General features: G+C 43.0%; 1 protein-coding gene across 2 annotated transcripts in view; it reads right to left on the bottom strand.

Moving 5' to 3' along the window:
- adarb2 (adenosine deaminase RNA specific B2 (inactive)) overlaps positions 1-22,032 on the bottom strand; it is an 832,269-nt gene that overhangs the window by 96,518 nt on the left and 713,719 nt on the right. For both annotated transcript variants that reach the window (XM_063044383.1, XM_063044384.1), the window contains 2 exons: positions 18,839-18,990; positions 8,805-8,973 (listed from right to left, as the gene is read on the bottom strand). In XM_063044383.1, the coding sequence (XP_062900453.1) occupies positions 8,805-8,973; positions 18,839-18,990 (321 nt within the window). The remainder of the gene's footprint in view (positions 1-8,804; positions 8,974-18,838; positions 18,991-22,032) is intronic.

Here is a 22,032-nt window from a genome sequence, read left to right as displayed (position 1 = left end):
TTTTTCCTAATCTCGGTCCTAAAAGGCTTCCCCTTTATCCTCAAACTGTGACTATGACTATGACTATGACTATGACTATGACTATGACTATGACTGTGACTATGACTATGACTGTGACTATGACACGTGAAATCAGTCATTTACATCAACAACTGACACTGCCTGAAGATGTGCTGTGAGCTGCCCGCAAGTGTCACCATGCTTGTGGTCATAGAATGTCCACAACTTACTAACCCTAACCTATACATCTTTTTTGGAATGTGGGAGGAAACCGTATGGTCACGGGGAGAATGTTCAGCCAGCATCAGTGGGAATTGAACCTGACGCTGTAAAGTGTAATGTTAACCATTCTGCCACCCGATTTCCCTCAACCTTTCCTATAAATGTATCTGTCCAAATGTTTTTTGGTCCTGAGGAAATTCCTTTGGACGGAAGACTATTTCTTTGAATGAATATTGGACTGTTTAATTTAGTGAAGAAATTTGATTATAATGTTATTAATGTCACCTTTTCGGAAGTAAATTGTGATGAACTGTCACAGCAAACAGTGAAGAGGCGAGTGAAGGTGAAGCGATCAAGGGATCAGCCATGCTGGTGTGTTGCAAAATCGAGGCGGATGGAGTTGGAGTGAGCAGTTTGAAGAGGAGGAGACGAGGCAGAGGAGTTTCGATGCCTGTCCAACTAACTTGGGTGTGAGGTTGAATTGCTCTAAGTGTTGAGCTGATTTGGAGAGTTCAAGAACGGCTTTGGGCTGGGTGGCGTGGTCTAGGCATGGAGCAATTCACTGTGGCGGGGCCCTGGTCCTAATGTGACGCTGTTTGGACAATCTAAGCGCTGGCCCGGATATACTGGAAAGGCAAGGTGTTGGAACTGGAGGCGACGGTCGAGCTGATTTCACACTGAGGCTGTGAGACAACCCCAGCTGCTGTGCTTTGTGTCTGACAGCTTCGCGATGATTTGCCCCGGCAATATGATGAACTGAGACCAAGGCTTTGGGCCTACACTGGGCTGTTCTGGGGATTTGGACCTAGGGACTCAGTCTAGTTTGAAATGTAGTTGCTCGCTTCTATCGTTTGTATGAGTTGTGCTTTTTCTCTTTCTCTGCACATTGGGTGTTGGTCTTTTTAAAAATTGGGTCATTTCAGGTTTTTTTTGCTCTGTGGCTGACTGTAAGCAGACGAATCTCAAGGTTGTACAATTTATATATTCTTTGATATTAAATATACTTTGAATCTTGAACCTTTGAAAAGGCTAAAGGAAAATCTGATAGAAGAATACAAAATTGTGGAGGAGCCAGACAAGAGTAATAGAGGGACACTGCTCCATTTGATGGATCAGTTGAAGACGTGAGGTCACAGGTACAGAATAAAAGTGAAGAAAATTAGCAGTGACATGAGGAACAACCTTTTTACTCAGCATGTGTTTGGAATCTGGAACATGCTGCCTGCAGTTGTGGTGGGGCAGGTTCCATTGCATCCATTAAAAGGAAATTAGATACAAAACATGGTGAGGAAAATTTGTAAAGTTGCAGGGATTCCAGTGGGAGGTGATAGGCAGGTAAGGAGAAGAGGTAAGAGGCTAAAGTGAGGATTAGAAGAAGAGGGGAGGGGAGGGAAAAAATTACCGGAAGGAGAAGTCAATATTCTCAGGTTGGAGGATGCCTAGATGGAATAGGAGGTGTTGCTTCTCCAACCTGGGAGTGGCTTCACTGTGGCAGAAGAGGAGAGCTTGGACTGACTTGACAGAATGGGACTGGGGATAGGAATTAAAAGGGCTGGCCTATGAAAAATCATTGGCAGCTTGATGGGTACAGGCCTGGATTAGTCCTTCTTTCTGAACCTCACCACCTGGAACTGTGAAAGTGATCTAAACAGAAATGTTGTCAAATATTGTAATGGCAACAAAACATAGAGAAGTCCTGACTAGCTTACTCAATGTCCTGTTGGAGTGTGGATTTCTCCTACCTGGCCAAGCATTATCAGGCATCTTGATTAGTCATGGTGTCAAAGGTTATGGGGAGAAACACGAGAATGGCACAGAGAGGGATAATATTTCAGGCATGATAGAATGACAGAACAGACTCGATGGGTGAAATGGCCTAATGCTGCTCCTATGTCTTATGCTCTTATAGCACATACACAGAGTCCATCCCACATCTCGTGGTAGATAATAAATGTTTTCATGGTAAAATAGTTTATGCCGAGGACAATGGTTCAGTCTTGACAATGCAAGCACAATTAACAGCTTATTGATAACGGAGAGAAAATCAGCGTCGTCGAATACGAGAGGCAAACACTATGGCATCTAAGCATATCAATGCTCGGAAGTAACAGACAAGCTCACTATTCTGAACCAAAAAGTTGTCTAGATAAAGCAAACTGATTCAACATCTTCTGAAATAAAGCAGCAATGCTGCCATTGTCTGCATTAAGCAGGTTGGAACAGTGTCATCTAAGAAAACCAGTGTTGGCTGTGTAAGGCAGATAAGGTCACTGTTGTTGGTTGGAACAGCTAAGTTTATTGTCATCTGGGAACAATAGCCCAAAGAGCTTTTCAGTGAAGTTCCACCTGTTATTTAGCATGATATCTGAGTCTTGTCTTATTAACCGCTTCTCTAAGCAAGTTTAGGGCAATTGAATCAAGATGAAACGAGGAGCATATTAATAAACAGCATCATTTACAGTTGGTATAAATTGCAGTCAAACATACATTTCAAGTGGGTCTGTTTTTGTCAGAGTTTGCAGGGCAAGGCACAGAGGTGTGACAATCTGCAGGTTTGATTCACATATTTTCTGGTGTTAATTACTGAAGCCGCATGCCAGGCAACCACGTTATCCAAAAAAATAGTAGGATTCCTAATCAAATAAGAACATTTAAATATCACAGGTACAGTAACATTTACTCTCTTCAGATTTTTAAAACTGAGGTACTTTGAAAATGCTACTTGTGTATTTACTAGACAGATCATAGTGTTAATCTGGGTACAATGTAAATTGACACACAGATGCCTTGTTGGATCTCACTACCACTGTGCTTCTCATAAGAAGGAACCTCTTACTCCCATCCTACTTCTATTGTATGGGTGCTTGAGCCACATCAAAGTTCAAAGAACAAAGTACATTTATTATCAAAGTATGTGTAGGATATACAAACTTCAGATTTGTCTCCTTACGGACAGCCATAAAACAAAGAAACCCAATAAGACCATTAGACTTAGGAGCAGAATTAGGCCATTTGGCCTATCGAGTCTGCTCCACCATTCCATCATGGCTGATCCTCTTTTTCCCTCCTCCTCGACCCCATTTCCCGGTCTTCTCCCCGTAACCTTTGATGCGATGTCCAATCAAGAACCTATCAATCTCTAGATTGATCAACCTATCAATAGAACCCATTAAAAAAAAGACTGTCAAACACCCAATGTGCAGAAAAAAATCAAATCATGCAAACAATAAAAGGAAGCAAAATAACATTCCAAACTGAAGTCCACAGAAGTGAGAACACAGCCACGAAGCCAACATTGCTGCAGCTGACCAGGGCGCCCGTTAGTTGGAGGCCACAGCCTTATTCCTGAACAGAGATGAGTAAACTTCACGAAGCAGTGAACTGAACACTGGTCCTGTCCCTTGCCACCCTGACCTTTTTAATCTGGCCTGGTGCTTAAATTGGCAAACCTTGGATTGAACCTCACTCTTGGGCCTGGGCATTGGGCCTGCTGCCTCAGCTCTGCCTTGCCTCAGTTCTGCCGCATCGAATCGCCTCCAACCCTGCCTTGCCTTGGTTCTGCCCCAACACCCTGACCTTTTTAATCTGGCCTGGCACTGAAAGGCCAAACAATGGCTCATTCCTAGCTCTCGGGCCTGGGCATGAAAATGATTCCTTTGCCATCATCTCCAAAATGCATTTCATTTTCTTGCTTTGGCATTTTGGAGAGTTCCTTCCAATTCCTTGACCTCTATCAAAAGGAAAGGTGAGAGCTTTAGGCACAAACAAAAGCTAAATTGCATATTGGACTTCCATCTCCTATCCCCTAATGGGATCCCCGGTTTCTTCCTCCTGTAGTCAATAATCAGTTCTTTGGTTTTGCTGACATTGAGTGGGAGGTTGTTGTGGCACCATTCAACCAGATTTTCAATTTTCCTCCTGTATGCCATGTCATCACCATCTTTGATTCAGCCAAAAACAACAATGTCATCAGCAAACCTAAAAATGGCATAGGAGCTGTACTTAACCTCACGGTCATAAATGTAAGACCAGTCAAACAATTGGCTAAGGCCAGTGGTATTGCACCTGTTATAGAGTTATTGTGGTGGTAAGCAAATCGCAACCGGTTCTTGCTCAGGCTGGGGTTAATTCTGGACATGACCAACCTCTCAAAGCATTTCATCATAAGGAGTGAGTGCTGAATTGAAGACTCAGCCAGCTCCATCACAGCACAAGCCTCCCCACTATTGAGGGCATCTTCAATAGGCAGTGCCTCCAGAAAGAAGACCCTTACCATCCAGCATATGTCCTCTTCTCATTACTACCATCAGGGTGGAGAAACAGGAGCCTGAAGACCCACATTCAATGCTTTAGCCACAGCTTCTTCGCCCGTGCCATCAGATTTCTGAATGGTCCATAATCCCATGAACACTACCTCACTATTCCTCTTTTGCACTATTTATCTACTTGTTTGAACTTGGAGTAATTTGTTATGCCTGCACTGGAGTGCCGTCACAAAGCAACAAACTTCATGACCTATTTTAGTGACAATCAACGTGATTCTGGCAACCCACCTGCTCACCACCATCAAGCGCAGCTTTAACCAATATTTACGGAATGTTTCAAAAATCCTGCCTTTCAAGCCCTCAATTATTTCTGTATTATTTTTTATAATGATTATTTATCATTTCAACCATGTTGCAGTTTTTCTGTAGCTTATAAACTACCGCTCGTGTGCTTTTCCCCCTTGTTGATCAATATTTCTATTTACGCGTACGGTTTTCGGAGACAAAATAATACTCCTCGGTTGTCATTATGTCCTCGTTAATTATTGGGGTAGCCCACCAACTCTTTTGCTTTATCTTTCCTTTCCATGCATTAAATACTCAAGAAGATGTACTTCACAACCTTGGTAACCACGCAACCATTTCTATCTAATGTTTATTTAATCAAATCCATTTATCTCAATTTATGCCTAAATTTGGCAATATTATTGCGAATGCCTTATGCATTCAGATACAGTGCCTTTAATTTTATTTCTTCACCATGGGTTCTTTGTCTAACCTTGTTCATTGATGCAATTTGATATTAAACTTCCTTCCTGTTCATTTAGCTTCCCGGCACTACAGTGTTACTTTGCACCATGGCCTTGATATTCTGCTGAGATTTATCACATTTCCCTCAAGAAAGTTTTACTCTTATTATACTTTGATTATATGTGATCATTAACAGACAGGGTATAGAACAGTACAACACAGGAACAGGCCTTATGGCCCACAATATTGTGCTGAACAAATAAAATGAGAAATTCAATGCCAAGTTAAACTAGCGCCTTTTGTCGACACAAAGTCCATATCCCTCCTTTCTTTGCACATCCATCTGCTTTAAGTGTCCTTATCGTACTTGTCCCCACCACTACCCCTGGCAAAGCATTTCAGGCATACACCCTGAGGCCTCCATCGGTTAGGGTTGACATTGGATGATGCATTCTAGATACGCAAGTCAGGGCAGTACAATATGGCAAGCAAGCTGTTGCCCATGTAGCAAGCTCCCTCTCTCCGTGCACCTGATGAACCCAAAGGAGTGGCAGAGACCGATACAATTTGGCACTAGCAGTGTCGTAGGAGTTGCCAATCAGCATTGAACTCAACATTAATATTCAAGCTCTTGATTTTTCCCTTGGGGTTTACTCACAGAACCTTCCCCATGAGCGGGTATAGCCACAAGGCAGCGGAGGTCTGAGACAGAGCTTTCCTTCTCCAGGATGAGCTGGCAGCCACGGCTGATGAGCACCATCTGCCTGAAGTGACTGGTTTTAAGGCACCAGTAACCCATCTTTGCCTGTTCTTCTGTCAGCAGAAACGGTTCCGCCGGGCTTAGTAGCCAAGCCACACGTGAAGGCCAAGAGCTGGACTTGGTTGTCAGAGGCTACTTGAGGTGCACGCCACTGGGAGCATTTCATAGATAGTAGTATCTTGTCCCCATCACCACCCTGGCTATAACAATCTTAAGGGACCAGGCATGCACCTCTCCATGTGTAAAATATTTGCCCTGTATCCTCTTTTGAACTTACCCCTTCTCACCTTGAAGTAAGTTAAGAAGTCTGAGCACAGGTAACAGTTGCATCCTCACAAGTTCATTGTATACATATGTAAGGGGGTTTCGTCTTTTATGTTACTGCATAGGCTAATTAAAATGGCTTCTTTGTTATGTTATACTTAGGAATGCTTCTTTGTTATGTTAAACGCTGAGAAAGTTCTTGCGCTAGCAGCTTGTTTTGGGTTAGACTGTGGTAAGAAGACGTTAAGAACCAATTGCGATAGTTGTTATGCTTATGGTGTATCTGTAAGATATTGTATGTGCGAGGTTTGGGGGCAGAAGGCGGGAGAGAGAGAGAGACAGAGGATGGACCAGGTGTTGTGAGCCCGCTAATGGGGTCGGACCCCGAGCGGGGTGTTCGGCGAGGAGAGGAGACAGAGACAGACTCGTGGAGCATCTGGTCGACCACCGTCGTTGGTCCCAGGTGGCCAGTTGAGGTCACAGGGTGGAAAAGAAGGGTCCTGAGCTCCAACTGTTTGCGCACGAAGAGATTGAACTTTTGATAAGTTTGGCGCCTTTTATTTTCCTTTTATATTTTATTCTCTATTAATTATATAGTTCCAGTAATATCTAGAAACTGTAAATCATTTAATTGTATCGGGTGTATTGTCTGTTATTTGGGTGGGGTGGGGTACATCACACAGCATCCACACAAACTAATTACCCAGTTTGGCGGGGCCGAGGGCTGTTTCCCTAGACGACAGTGAGTTGAGCAACCCTGAGGCTAGCCAGGGGGGCTACACATATGAATGGGGAAGACCATTCAACCCATCTCAATCCAGACCCTCTTATGGTTGTCTCCCCCAAAGAAATCCAGCTATTTACAGCATAGAACAGTACAACACAGGAACAAGCTCTTCGACTGACAATGCCTGCATTGAACCTGATGCCAAATTAAACTAAATCTCTTTTGCCTGTACATGATTCATAGAACTTAGAACAGCGTAGCACTGGACAGGACACTCAGCTCATGATGTTGTGACAATCTTGATGTCAATTTATACTAAATATCCTCCTCCTGTGTATCACCCATATCCCTCCATTCCCTTCATCTTCATGTGTCTATCTAAAAGCCTCGTAATCTCCACCAAACTGCCCACTTCCACTGCCCCGATAACCTTCTCCAAGAACTTACAACTCTCTGCATAAAACACTTGCCCCACACGTTGCCTTTAATGCTCCCCCTCCCCAACTTTAAAAGCATGCCACTGGTGTTTTACATTTACACCCTGGAGAAAAGAATCAGACTGTACTCTGTCTATCACTGTTGTGCAAACTTCTATCAGGTCAACTTCATCAGCCTCTGATACTCCATGGAAAACAACCCAAGTTTGCCTGACCTCTCTTGATAGCTTGTATCCTCTAATCCAGGCATCTTGGTAAACCTCTCTGCACCCTTTCCAAAGTCCCTATATCCTTCCTATAATAGGGTGACTTAACTAATATTTACAGAATGTTTCAAAACTTCTGCCTTAACTACTCTGGAGGGAATACTGTATTTAAGTGAGAGAAAGTGAAAAATGGCCCAAGGTTTGGATGATTTAAGTGCTGGACCAGATGGAAATGGTCAGCGTTTCGGGGTTGGAGGTGAGGGACGGTCCGATTCAGCTTGCTGCTCTGTGGGGTTTGCTCGCCTCTGTGCTGGACGTAGGCTGTGGCCTTCAACCAGTAGACCGGATGCTGTGATGTCGGCTTTGGGAACTTCTGTTCTGAATGCTGTTTGCTTACTTTTATTGTTTACACGATTTGTTTTTTTCTCTCTCTCTGCACGCTGGATGTTTGACAGTCTTTTCTTGTTTTTAATGGGTTCTACTGAATTTTTCTTTGTTTCGTGGGGGCCTGTAAGGTTGTATAAAGGATACATACTTTGATAATAAATGTACTTTGAACTTTTGAATTCCATTCTTCTTCTTGGTGTCTTGCTCCTTGGGTAGAACAATGGCAAAGCACCTGCAACCACTGCATAACTCTCCCGCTCTGGGAGCTCAACCTTCTGTGGACTGAAGGGACTGTCTCCATACTGTATGACTCTACGCAGATGATTTTTATTCTTGCTTCCAAGCTTAAATTGTAAAAAAAATACTGTGAACGGGACTTAGGAGGTGGAGTCCCTATTAACAATCAACCTGGGAAGATGAAATGATACTGTGTGTAGAAATACACTCCTACACTTGGCATTCTTTCTCTCTCTCTACTTGGACTATCCTGGTGCATCACTCTAGATCTTGTAAGAGAAACAACACCTTAATGTTGATCTCTGAATATATGTCAACCAATAGCAGAAAAGTGAGAAGCCATTAACTCAAAAGGTATTTTAATTTCTACAATCACATTAAGTTCTATCTCAGTGAATGGAAAACATTTATTGCAGATCTTCTGCATGTATCTTTGTCTGCTGCCTAGATGAAATGATAAAATGTATCTGAGTGATAAACCAGGTTAATGGAAAAGCAGTTGGCTGGAGGCCGCAGCTTCGCTTAAGTGTTCCAGTCTGCCTGCTTTACCTGTTAATCTTGTCAGTGCAGGACATTGTCAGCAGTTGTTCTCCCTGTAATACTCCATCCCACGTCTGGATGGAGTTGGAGGACCGGATTGGAATGGTGCCTTCTCCAGATTCAATCTTCGTTCTGAGGTGGCTCCGAACTCTCCTGCTCAATGGCCTGCTGTGTTGCACTGGAAAAAGAGAAAATACCGCTTTCAACTCACACACTGAAGCCTAGAGTGAAGAAGCATTCACCTGGAATTCTGACAGAATAATAAAGGTTGCAAGCACTGTTTTCTATTTGTGTGCATTTCTTGTCAACCCATTATAGGAAGGATGTGGAGGTTTTTGAAACAATACAGAAGAGGTTTACCAGGATGCCCCCAGGATTAGAGTATGTAATCTATAAGGAGAGTTTGGACAAACTTGGGTTGCTTTCTCTGGAGTGTCAGAGGGTGAGGAGAGACCTGAGAGAGATTTATACACTTATGAGAAAGGGTAAATGGTCAGAATCTTTTTCTCAAGGTGCAAATGATAAATATCAGAAAACTTACATTTAAGATGAGGGGGGGAAGTTCAAAGCAGATGTGTGTAGATAGGCACATGCAGTGAATGGAGGGATATAAGTCATAATGAAGGGTGTAGGCCTGCAAGGTCAACTGCTTATTCCCCACCATAGATGCTGCCTGACCTGCTGAGCTGATGTGGATCACGATACCGGGGTTGGGAGTAGGGATAAGACCCCACTACCTATTTAAATGCTCCCAATGGCATGCATATCAAACAGTCTCTGACAAGCAAGTCCAGCCACCACATGCTGCTTAGGCCCCAACTCCTTAAATCTGGCAGAAAAGTTCTTACTAACAGGAGAAAGGGCAAAGGCACGTTACTAGTGCCTTAAAACCAATTGTTTTGGGCAGATGGGACTTGTCAGCCATGGTTGGCAGCTCATCCAGGATAAGGAAAACTCTGATCTCAGCCTTGTGGCTATACCCACTCATGGGGAAGGCTCCGGGAGCAAACCCTGAGGAAAAATCTGGAGCTGGAGTCCCAAAGTCAGTCCTACATTGAATTCAACGCTGACTGGCAACTCCTGCGACACCGCGGGTGCCAAACTGTATCAGTCTCTGCCGTTTCTTTTGGGATCATTAGCTGTGTGGAGGGGAGAGCCTGCTACACAGGCAACAGCTTGCTCTTTGTACTGTAATGTCCTGACTTATGTATCATGTTGGCAGCTAGGATGCAACTTCCATGATCGACCTTGTCCAGTGGAGGTCCCCACGTATCACCTGTAGGCAGAAGGGATTTAATTCAATCTAGAATCATATTTGGCACAGACACTGGGCCTGTCCCTGTGCTGCACTGGTATCTCCTGCATCCCAACTCACAAGAGTGAGGACAGAGAGCAACATCTTGTTCTTTAATGTGTGCTCGTGCTATCTATCCTAGGGATTGGGTTTGGAGAGAGCAAGAGGAATTTGGGACAAAGTACCTTTTTCCTTAGACCAAATACTGAATGACTTTAGAGTTCCAAGACACATCAACTGTTCTTGGGATTAATGGCCATCTTGAGTCCAATCCTTGAGTGACATGCAGGCTTTTTTAATATTTTAAACAAAGATGTGGAAAATGATGGGATTTGTAGTAGGGATATGTTAATGTTAATGCATCAGCCCTTAGTCCTTTCAATCAGATGCAGGAAAGGGTTCCTATTAAAACCAACAGACGCTGCCTGGCCTGCTGAGTCCCTCCAGCATTTTGTATGTGTTGCTCTGGACTTTCTCATGCTTCCTATTAAAATATTTGTCCTTTCTTCCCTGCATATCTTGTTGTAATCATCTCCCTTAAACAGCTGAGCAGAATGTCTTTCTGCAGAGGGACTGTTTAACTCAACTTCATTAATACCTTTCTTAATGTTATAAGACCATAAATAGGCATCCATTAGCCTCGTGAGACCATGGATTTGCACCTTGGAAGGTTTCCAGGGTGCAAGCCTGGGCAAGTTGTATGGAAGACCGGCAGTTGCCCATACTGCAAGTCTCCCCTCTCCACACCACCGATGTTGTCCAAGGGAAGGGCATTAGGACCCATACAGCTTGGCACCAGTGTCGTCACACAGCAATGTGTGGTTAAGTGCCTTGCTCAAGGACACAACACGCTGCATCGGCCAAGGCTCAAACTAGCGACCTTCAGATCACTAAACGAACACCTTAACCACTTGGCCACACGCCAACACATAAGACCATAAGATATAGGAGCACAATTAGGCCATTTAACCCATCAAGTCTGCTCCACCATTTCATCATGGCTGATCCAATTTTCCTCTCAGTCCCAATCTCCTGCCTTCTCCTCGTTCCCTTCATGTCCTGACCAATCAAGAACCTAACAAACTCTGCCTGAAATATACATAAAGACTTGGGTTCCACAGCTGCCTGTGACAATGAATTCCACAGATTCACCACTCTCTATCTAAAGAAATTCCTCCTCATCTCAGTTCTAAAAGGGTGCCCCTCTGTTCTGAGCCTGTGTCCTCTGGTCTTAGACTCTCCCACCACAGGAAATAATCTCCCAACATTCATCCTATAAGGACCTTTCACCATTCACCCCTTATTCTTCTGGATTCCAGGGAATACAGACCCACAGCCATCAAATGCTCTTTATGTGACAAGCCATTCAATCCTGGAATCTTTTTCATGAAACTCCTTTGAATGCTCTCCAGTTTCTGCGCATCCTGTCTAAGATAAGGGCCCCAGAACTCCTCACAATACTCCAAGTGAGGCCTTACCAGTGCTTTATGAAGTCTCAACATTACATCCCTGCTTTTATATTCTAGCCCTCTTGAAATATATGCTAACATTGCATTTGCCTCCCTCACCAGCTGCAAATTAACCTTTAAGGAAACTTGCACAAGGACTCCCAACTCCCTTTGCACCTCAGATTTTTTTGTATTTTCTCTCCATTTAGAAAATAGTCAACCCTTTCATTTCTTCTACCAAAGTGCATGACCATACACTTCCTGACACTGTATTCCATCTGCAATTTCTCTGCCCATTCTCCTAATCTGTCTAAGTCCTCTGGTAGCCTCTCTATTTCCTCAAAACTACCTGCCCCTCCACTTATCGTTTGCAAACTTTGCAACAAAGCCATCAATTCCATCATCCAAATCATCGATATATAACGTAAAAAGAATGGGTCCCAGCACTGACTCCTGTGAAACACCAGCAGTCACAGGCTGCTAGCCAGAAAAGTCTCCCTTTATTCCCACTCTTTGTCTCCTGCCGATCAGCCACTGCTTTATCCATGCTGGAATTTTTCTGTAACAACACGGGCTCGTAGCTTGTTAAGCAGCTTCCTGTGTCACACCTTGTTAAAGGCCTTCTGAAAATCCAAGTGCACAACATCAACCGATTCTCTTTTGTCTATCCTGCTTGTTATTTCTTCAAAAAATTCCAACAGATTTGTTAGGCAAGATTTTTCCTTGAGGAAACCATGCAGATACGGCCTAATTCGTCATGTGCCTCCAAGTATCCTAAAATCTCATCCTTAATAGTTGACTCCAATATCTTCCCAGCCACTGAGATCAGACTAACTGGCCATTAGTTTCCTTTCTTCTGCCCCTCTCCCTTCTTGAAGAGTGGAGTGACATTTCCAATTTTCCAGTCTTCTGGATCTATTCCAGAATATAGTGATTCTTCAAAGACATTATTAATGCCTTCACGATCTCTTCAGCAACCTCTTTTAGAAACCTGGGATGCACACCATCTGGTTCAGGTGACTCATCTACCTTCAGACCTATCAGTTTCTGAACCACCTTCTCTCTGGCAATGGTAACTTCACACACTTTATGACCCCTGACACCAGGAACTTCCACCATACTGCTAGTGTCTTTCACAGTGAAGATTGATGCAAAATACTTAATTCAGTTCATCCTTCATTTCACTGTCCCCCATTACTACCTCTCCAGCATCATTTTCCAGTGGTCTGATATCCACTCTCACCTCTCTTTTACACTTTATGTATTTGAAGAAAGTTTTGGGAATCCACTTTAATATTATTGACTAGCTTACTTTTGTACTTCCTCTTTACCTTCTAAGTGACTTGTTTAGTTGCCTTCTGTTGGTTTTTAAAAGCTTCCCAATGCTCTAACTTCCCATTAATGTTTGCTCTTTTACATGCTCTCTCTTTGGCTTTTATCGCTCTGACTTCTCTTTTTAGCCACAGTTGTGTCATCTTTCCTTCAGAATACTGCTTCCTCTTGGGATGTATATATCTTGTGCCTTCTGAATTGCTTCCAGAAATTCCAGCCATTGCTGCTTTGTTGTCATCCCTGCCAGTGTTCTTTTCCAATCAATTCTGGCCAACTCCTCTCTCATGCCTCTGTAATTCCCTTTACTCCACTATAATCCTGACTTTAGCTTCTCTTTCTCAAATTTCAAGGTGAATTCGATCATAGTATGGTCACTTTCCCCTAAGGATTCTTTAACCTTAAGCTCTCTCATCAATTCTGGTTCATTGCACAACACTCAACATAGAATAGCTGATCCTCTAGTGGGCTCAACCACAAGCTGCTCTAAAAAGTCATTTCATAGGCACTCTAGAAATTCTCCATCCTGTAATCCAGCACCAACCTGATTTTCCCAATCTACCTACATATTGAAGTCCCCCATGGCTCTTGTAACATTGCCCTTTTGACATACATTTCCTATCTCCCATTGCAATTTGTAGGCCACATTTTTACTACTGTTTGGGGGTCTGTGTACAATTCCCATCAGGGTCTTTTTATCCTTGCAGTTTCCTAGGTCTATTCACAATGATTCAACATCTTCTGACCCTATGTCACCTCTTTCTAACGATTTGATTTCATTTTTTACCAACAGAGCAATGCCTCCCCCTCTGCCTTCCTGCCTGTCCTTTTGATACAATATGTATCCTTGGACATTATGCTCCCAGCTATAAACTTTCAGCCATGATCCTGTGATGCCTAAAACATCATACCTGCCAATCTGCAACTGTGCTGCAAGTTCATCTACCTTATTCCGTATACTGTGTGCTTTCAAATACTCCTTTAGCCCTTTTCAAATTTGTCCACTTTATAAGTTGCAACTCATCTTGTTGACTGCAATTTTGCCCTATCAACAGCCTCTCCTCACTACACATTGCCTCTGTTTGTAAACCAGCTACCTCATCTTCAGCACTATTATCTGCCTTTCCTATGATACTTCTTGTATTGAAATATATGCAGCTCAGGACTTTACTCACACTAGCTCAACCTTTTGATTCTCTACTTTGTCTGAGGTCTTACCAACATCTGCCTCCACAACCTCTCCACTAACTCTTCTGGCATTCTGGTTCCCATTCCCCTGCAACTCTAGTTAATTCCCTACCGTGCAATATTAATAAACATTTCTGCTAGGATATTTGTCCCCCTCCAATTCAGGCGCAGGTCCCACCTTTCTTGAAAGAGAGCCCAGTGATCCAAAAATCTTATGCCCTCTCTCCTACACCAACTCCTTAGCCATGTATTAAATTGTATAATCTTCCTAGTTCTGGCCTCACTAGCATGTGGCATGGGTAGCAATCCTGAGATCACAACCCTGAAAATCCCGCCCTTTAACTTAGCACCTAACTCCCTATGCAGAACTTCATCACTTGTCCTACCCATGTCATTTGTACCGACATGAATCATGACTTCTGGCTGTTCCCCCTCCCACTTAAGGATGCTGAGGACATGATCCGAGATTTCCTGGGCCCTGGCACCTGGGAGGCAACATACCATTCAGGAATCTCGTTCTCGCCAACAGAACCTCCTGTCCATTCCCCTAACTAAAGAATCCCCTATCACCACAGCATACCTCTTCTTCCACCTTCTCGTCTGAGTCACAGAGGCAGACTCAGTGCCAGACTTACACACTGTGACTTTCCTCTATGAAGTCATCCTCCCCAACAGTATCCAAAGTGATATACCTTTTGTTGAGGGGGATGGCCACAGGGGTACTCTGCACTGGCTCCTTAACCCCTTTCCCCTATCTGACTGTCACCGAGTTTCCTGTCTCCTGCACCTTGCATGTGACTACCTCTCTGTATGTCCTATCTAACAAACCTTCAGCCTCCCGAATGATCTGGAGTTCATCCAGTTCCAACTCCAATGTGGTGTGTTAGAAGCTGCAGCTGGAAGCACTTCTCTCAGTTGTAGTCATCGGAGACACTGGAGGTCTCCCTGCCTTCCCACATCCCGCAAGAGGAGCATTGCACTATCCTGCCTGGCATCCCTGCTGTCCTAGCTGAGCAGATATAAAGAAGAGAACAAAAAAAATTATATTTAAGTTGCTGGTGAACGCAGCAGGCCAGGCAGCATCTCTAGGAAGAGGTACAGTTGACATTTCGGGCCGAAGGGTCTCGGCCCGAAACGTCGACTGTACCTCTTCCTAGAGATGCTGCCTGGCCTGCTGTGTTCACCAGCAACTTTGATGTGTGTTGCTTGAAATTCCAGCATCTGCAGATTTCCTTGTGTTTGCGAACAAAAAAAATTAGCTTTTCTTTCCTTTGCTTTCTCTGACTGAAGCCTCTTTCGCCTAAACCTCGAGAGCTAAAGCCTCAAGATCACCACTCAGACAATGGCTGCTGCACTTGCCTCTACCTTCCTTTAATTTGCTCTTGCTAATCAATCCCAAATGCTGATAGGCCACTGGTCAAAGCTCTTTTTTTGCTGAACCAACCCTCTACTGCCTTTTATCCCCAGGCAGCGGACCTGATTGAAGTCCCCTCCTCTCAAAACTTCGATGTTCGGATTGGCCGCTGGTCAAAGCTCTTTTTCGCTGTACTGACACACTGCTGCCTTTCATCCTTGGGTAGTGGGCCTGATTATGTCCTTGACTTTTACAGTCATAGTATCATGCATCATGAGGACTGGCCCCTTGAACTCAGAAGGTCATCTCTGACCACTGAGCACCAACTTACACTAATCCCTCACTTATCGAATCTTATCCCACCCACACTCCATCAGCTCTCTCCGGATCTGACCACTCACACGCCAGCGGCCTTTTACAGTGGCTGGTCAGTCTAGCAATCCACACCCTCTTTGGGACGCGGAGGAAACCAGATCACCTGGAGGATACCCGTGAAGAATAACAGGGAAGACTCCAACAGATGCCACTGGTGGTCAGGATCGAACCCTGGTTGCTGCATGCACGAGGCAGTGCTCTACTAGCTGCGGCACCATGCGGGATAAAGTTCATCCTTTATTCAAGGCGTGCTGCAGTGGAATAATTGTGGGTTCAATCCACGGCAGAAAGTCAGTTTTATGCATCAATGGTACTGAAGCAAAGGTAAATACATGCATATTGTATACGTTTGCACACACAGTGATATCAAAAATATGACAGGGTGTGGAGAGGTAAAGCTCGTTCCTCTGCTGTCTTGCTCCAATATGTGCCTCTGATCGTTATCCCAATCAAATCGCCAGAAGTCAAGTATAACAATCCTCAAATTAAAAAAAAGGTTTACTGCATACTAAGACATCTAAGTATATTTAACAGCAAATCTGACAACAGAAAATCAGCCTGGGATGAATGATTAATGTTTCCTTTCCCTTGAACGTGTGTAAACATAGTTTCTTCAAATATATTATGTGTTAATGTACATGCTGTAAGCAATGTTAAATTTGTTTCTATTTAAACATTCCTGCCGTTGAATTCTGGTGGATTACAAATTGGGATTACAAGCCACATTTACTTGCAAATTTCTTATTTTCTTAATTTATATCACAGAGGAATCCATCAGTTGTTGAGGCAACTTTGGGGAACCTTAGCCAAAAAGAAAGCATGATTTAATATTTCCTAGCATAATTAGAGAAAACATACTCATTTGAAGTTTATGATTTAATTGAATGGAATTTTGTTACTGGAAGCAAAAGAAACAGCTGGTTACAATGGATTTGCAGAAAATAATTAAGCAGCTAATTAACTGTGAGAAGTGACACAAATCTATGAGGGAATGTCATCAGATATTTACAAAATCTCAGATTTTAAAAAGCTGCTTTTTCTCATGTGAATGAATAATTTGCCAAAGGTGCTACGTTTTATAGAGAGCACCACTGAGGAGTATCAAAGGCTAGATGGTGTAGAAAATGGTCATCCTTGAAATGGGCCTCTAAACAAGGGTTGGTTGTGTCCTTGTCCACATGGGTCCTTGTGACAAGAGCGCTCGGTAAACTCACACGCGCACACTTACACGCACACAAACGTTGGCTTGTCATTCTGCTGTGGTTGCACTGAGTGTGCGCACGTCAATGTCTCCCCCCCCATCCCCCCGGTATATCCTCATAAGGGGTCCTAAACCAAGCTGATGCACACAGGTCGACTTTATGGTGCCATTCCCACCATACACGGTGGAAAATTCAATTTTTTTTAGTAATGGGGATGTGTAAACGTGTATAGATTGTTTGTATGCTGCATTTAAGTTAGATTCTTCTGTTTATTTTGTAATATTATTGTAACTACATTGTGGGGTGCATCATATTCTAATTCACGAGTAGCTTTAAGCTAACCTTGTGGATAATTAAAGAAGTTATGAAGTTATGTCCTGGTGCCTAATAAATGGGGCTCATCACCCTCAGTAGGAAACAGAGATAAAGGCTGCCAAGAGTTCATACTGGACAAACATAAAATGGAGCTATTATTGTGTTTTCAGGTAGATACCTTTTTGTAAAAATTTATAAGCCTCCTTTTTGCTATTTTTGCTCATTTTTGTAAATTTGATTTTTGACGCACCCAAGTAACATCTTGCATTAAAGTGCAAAGTGACTCCAACCATTTTTTCTTTGGTCATAACCCACGTATCTAACAGCTCTATTATTCCTGGTGTGTGGCCAAGTGGTTAAGGCATTCGTCTACTGATTTGAAGGTCGCTAGTTCGAGCCTTGGCTGAGGCAACGTGTGTGTGTCCTTGAGCAAGGCACTTAACCACACATTGCTCTGCGATGACCCTGGTGCCAAACTGAATGGGTCCTAATACCCTTCCCTTGGACAACATCGGTGGTGTGGAGAGGGGAGACTTGAAGCATGGTCTGCAACTGCTGGTCTTCCATACAACCTTGCCCAGGCCTGCGCCCTGGAAACCTTCCAAGGTGCAAATCCATGGTCTCACGAGACTAACGGATGCCTATCAACTATTATTCCTGGGACACATGGGAAGGGTGGTAAGGAGGGATGGCAATGTGAGGAATGAAGCAACTTCATTGGCTCATGTAGAGTATTCCACATTCCACATATTGCAAATGCACAGTGATGATGTAGTGAAGAAGATGCTACAATTTACAGAAGTTACAAGAGTGATATTTCACATATGATTCAAACACAAGAGATTCTTCACAGGCTGGAAATCTTAAGAAAGATACAGAAAATACTGGAGGAACTCTGCAGGTCAGATGGCATCCATGGAGAGGAATAAACAGTCAATGGAGAATGCTGTCTAGAGGGCTTCCCATAGTTGAAATCATCTCATCTCAACCTGTTTGGCTCTGTGGTTTAAAGGGAGGCTCACTGACTCTGTGGCTGTGAACTTATTTTCAGGAACTCTGCGGTTCATGTTCTGTGTATTATTGTTTACTTTTCTAGTTGTTTGCACAATTGTTTTTTTACGCACATTACGATGTTTGTCAGTCTTTGATGTGTGTGTGGTTCTTCATGGATTCTGTTGTGTTTCTTTGATTTGTGGCTGCCTGCAACAAGATGAATCTCAAGATTGTATATCACATATATACTTTGATAATAAATTTACTTTGAACTTTGAACTTTTTGAAGCAATTGACACTACCGTGAAATAATAACAGGTAGATTTTGTGAGGGTGAAGGCTGTGGAATGTCCCCCTGTGACTGATTAGGATGCTGACCAAAATCCAATGAAACTTCGTCCAAAAGCCTACAGCTGACAACCCTATAAAAGGAATTTATAATACTTCAGTGTTCCCACAGTGCATGTTTTATATGTTTTTTATGCAATTCCAAGTTATACAATAACTCAGTATATCCAGAGCTGATATAACATCTTGATACTTACATTCAGCTCTCGCTTCTCGGTGGGAGTTCAGGCGAGCGTCTCCACATGGAGGTGTACTGATGTACAGATGGAAAAGGATACTTTCTTTCAGCTTGTAGCCTCCCTCTTTTCGATGAACAAAGATTGAACGTTCCCAGTCATCTGGCTGTTTACTTTTGGAAGCACAGAGATTAGATCAGTGCCATAATTAAATTAATTCTCACTGAGAAAACTGTATTAGGTTCTCAATAGGAGAAGCTTATCTAAATTGTTGGATTTACTTTTATAACATTAATCTTGACAGAATTTGAAATTAATGCCAGTGTTTGCACAAAGAGTTGTTTGCTTTTGTAACTGAATTCATTTACAATTTGGTGTTTATTTTAGAAAATATCCTCCTGCACTCCAAGCATGGCCTAATGACTTTTGGCCATTTAATTGTTGCAATCACTTCTTTAGCACAATAAACTGTCACATAAATCACGCCAAACTAAATGTTAAGGTTAAATTTCCTGTATTTGATTTTCAGATCGGGAGTTCGTTGATTGCAAATTGATTTTCCACCTTTTACTTGCGATAATCTTGTGGCATTCAGGCTTTACATGAAGTAATCCCTATTAACCCAAACTGAATACCTGGACAAATTTGGTCCAGTCCAAATTCATTGAGGGAACTTTATGGCTGATAGACTTTGTTAGGAGCTTGAGGAGATTTAATACAGAATGTCACCAAAGACTCTTGCTAATTTCTGCAGGTACACGGTGGAGAGCATTCTGATTGGTTTCACTAGAGCCTGGTATGGAGGTTCCAATAATAAATTGCAAGAGGCTGTAGAGGGTTGTAGATTCAGCCAGTAATATCATGGGGCACAACTCTCCCCACCATCGAGGACATGCTCAGGAAGGTAGCATCCGTCACGAAGAACCCTCACTATCAGGGTCATGCCCTCTTCTTACTCCTATCACTGGCGAGGAGGTCCAGGAGCCGGAAGACCCACATTCAATAATTTAAGAACAGCTTCTTTCCTCCACCATTGTATTTGATGGCTCTGGAGCAGTACTCACTGGAATTCAGAAGAGTGAGTGAGGATCTCATTGAAACTATTCAAATTGAAAAGCCTCAGTAATGTGGATGTAGAGAGGATGTCTCCTCTGGCGGGGAAGTCTAAGACCAGAGGACACAGCCTCAGGTTAGAGGAATGTCTTTTTAGGGTGGAGATGAGGAGGAATTTCTTTAGCCAGAGAGTGGTGAATCTGTGAAATTTGTTGCCATAGGCAGCTGTGGAGGACAAGTTATTGAGTATGTTTAAGACAAAGGTTGATAGATTCTTGATTAGTCAGGGCATGAAGGAATACAGGGATAAGGCAAGAGATTGGGGCTGAGAGGGAAAATGGATCAGCCATGACAAAATGTTTGGAGCAGACCCGATGGGTCAAATAGCCTAACCTGCTCCTATATCTTATGGACTTATGGTCTTATATGTGAGCTATAATAATAAAGAGACCATCTTTGAATTTGCTACAGTAATTATACACATATTAGGGCAGACAATGTGTGGTTATATTTTGTTACAGTTTGTGTGGTCTGTAGAACAGCAAGTTGTTAGCTTCCCAGGAACACATTTCAGTTTCTCTAATCTATTTTTGATTTCTCTCTATTTTTATTTATAGAAATTTCTATATATTTCTCTAATCATTTGCTGCCTTAATGGTAGAGACTTGTAAATAAATCCTAAGTCACCTGCTTGATGGGTAGTCTCCAGCCCCTTGGTATGAACATTGAATTCTCCAACTTCCAGTAATTCCCTCCCCCTCCGTTCCCCATCCCAGTTTCACTCTACCCCCTCCCCCAGCTGCCTATCACCTCCCTCATGGTTCCGCCTCCTTCTACTACCCATTGTGCTTTCCCCTATTCCTTCTTCACCTTTCCTGCCTATCACCTCCCTGCTTCCCCTCCCCCACCCCTTTATCTTTCCCCTTACTGGTTTTTCACCTGGAACCTACCAGCCTTCTCCTTCTTTCCCTCCCCCACCTTCTTTATAGGGCCTCTGCCCCTTCCCTCTACAGTCCTGACGAAGGGTTCCGGCCTGAAACGTTGACTGATTATTTCCACGGATGCTGCCCGACCTGCTGAGTTCCTCCAGCGTGTTGTGCGTGATGTTAACTCTGTTCTGCTCTCCCTTGCCCTGCTATCTACTTCCAAGAGTTCCTATCTCTGTTGAACTGACGGTCTGCTGAACTATTTTTATGTTTACTGTATATTAATTTCAAAAAACTTTTCCAGAGCTTTCAAATTGTCCCTTGAATGTAAAGGCAACATTTGAATGCTCCTGAGCATTAAGTTAACTGAAAACTTGGTCTTCTTTTAATAAACGTTATTCTGTAACATTCATTGGCTTTTAAGCCCATAAGACATAGGAGCAGAATTAGCCATTCAGCCCATCGAGTCTGCTCCATCATTCCATAATGGCTGATTTATTATCCCTCTGAATCCCATTCTCCTGCCTTCTCCAGATATCCTTTGATGCCCCGACTAATCAAGAACCTATCAGTTATGCTTTAAGTATACCCAATGACTTGTTCTCCACAGCTATCTGTGGCAATAAATTCCACAGGCTCACCACCCTCTCACTAACGAAATTCCTCCTCACCTCTGTTCTAAATGGATATCCTTCTATTCTGAGGCTGTGCTCTCCTGTCCTAGACTCTCCCATTGTATGAAACATCTTCTCCATATCCTCTCTAACTAGCCTTTCAATATTTCATCGGTTTCAATGAGATCACCCTCCCAATTCTTCTAAACTCCAGTGAGTACAAGTCCTGAGGCTCCAAATGCTCTTCATACATTAACACTTTCATTCCCAGGATCATTCTCATGAATCTCCTCTGGACCTTCCCCTATACCAGCAAATCCTTTCATTGATAAGGGGCCGAAAACTGCTGATAATACTCCAAATGATCTAAATTGGAGGTAATATTCCATCTTGCAGATAGAGAGCCAAGGTAGACTGACTACCACAGCAGAAAATACTAGATTTTTTGGCATTTCTTAAATGTGCCTGGTGTTGGATCGCAATGCCATCTGCTTTCATTGGTAAGAGTAATAAAATATAGCACCCCTTCTGACACTGTTACAGAGAAACTAACTTAATCAGTATGCTTTATAAATCTCGGCACTTGCTTTACTTTGCTACTATTTCACCAATGTTGCTATTG

The sequence above is a fragment of the Mobula hypostoma genome, chromosome 3 (genome assembly GCF_963921235.1).
Source record: "Mobula hypostoma chromosome 3, sMobHyp1.1, whole genome shotgun sequence".
Lineage (NCBI taxonomy): Eukaryota > Metazoa > Chordata > Chondrichthyes > Myliobatiformes > Myliobatidae > Mobula > Mobula hypostoma.
Note: the sequence above shows the minus strand (reverse complement) of the source record. Positions and strands in the feature narration are given on the sequence as shown.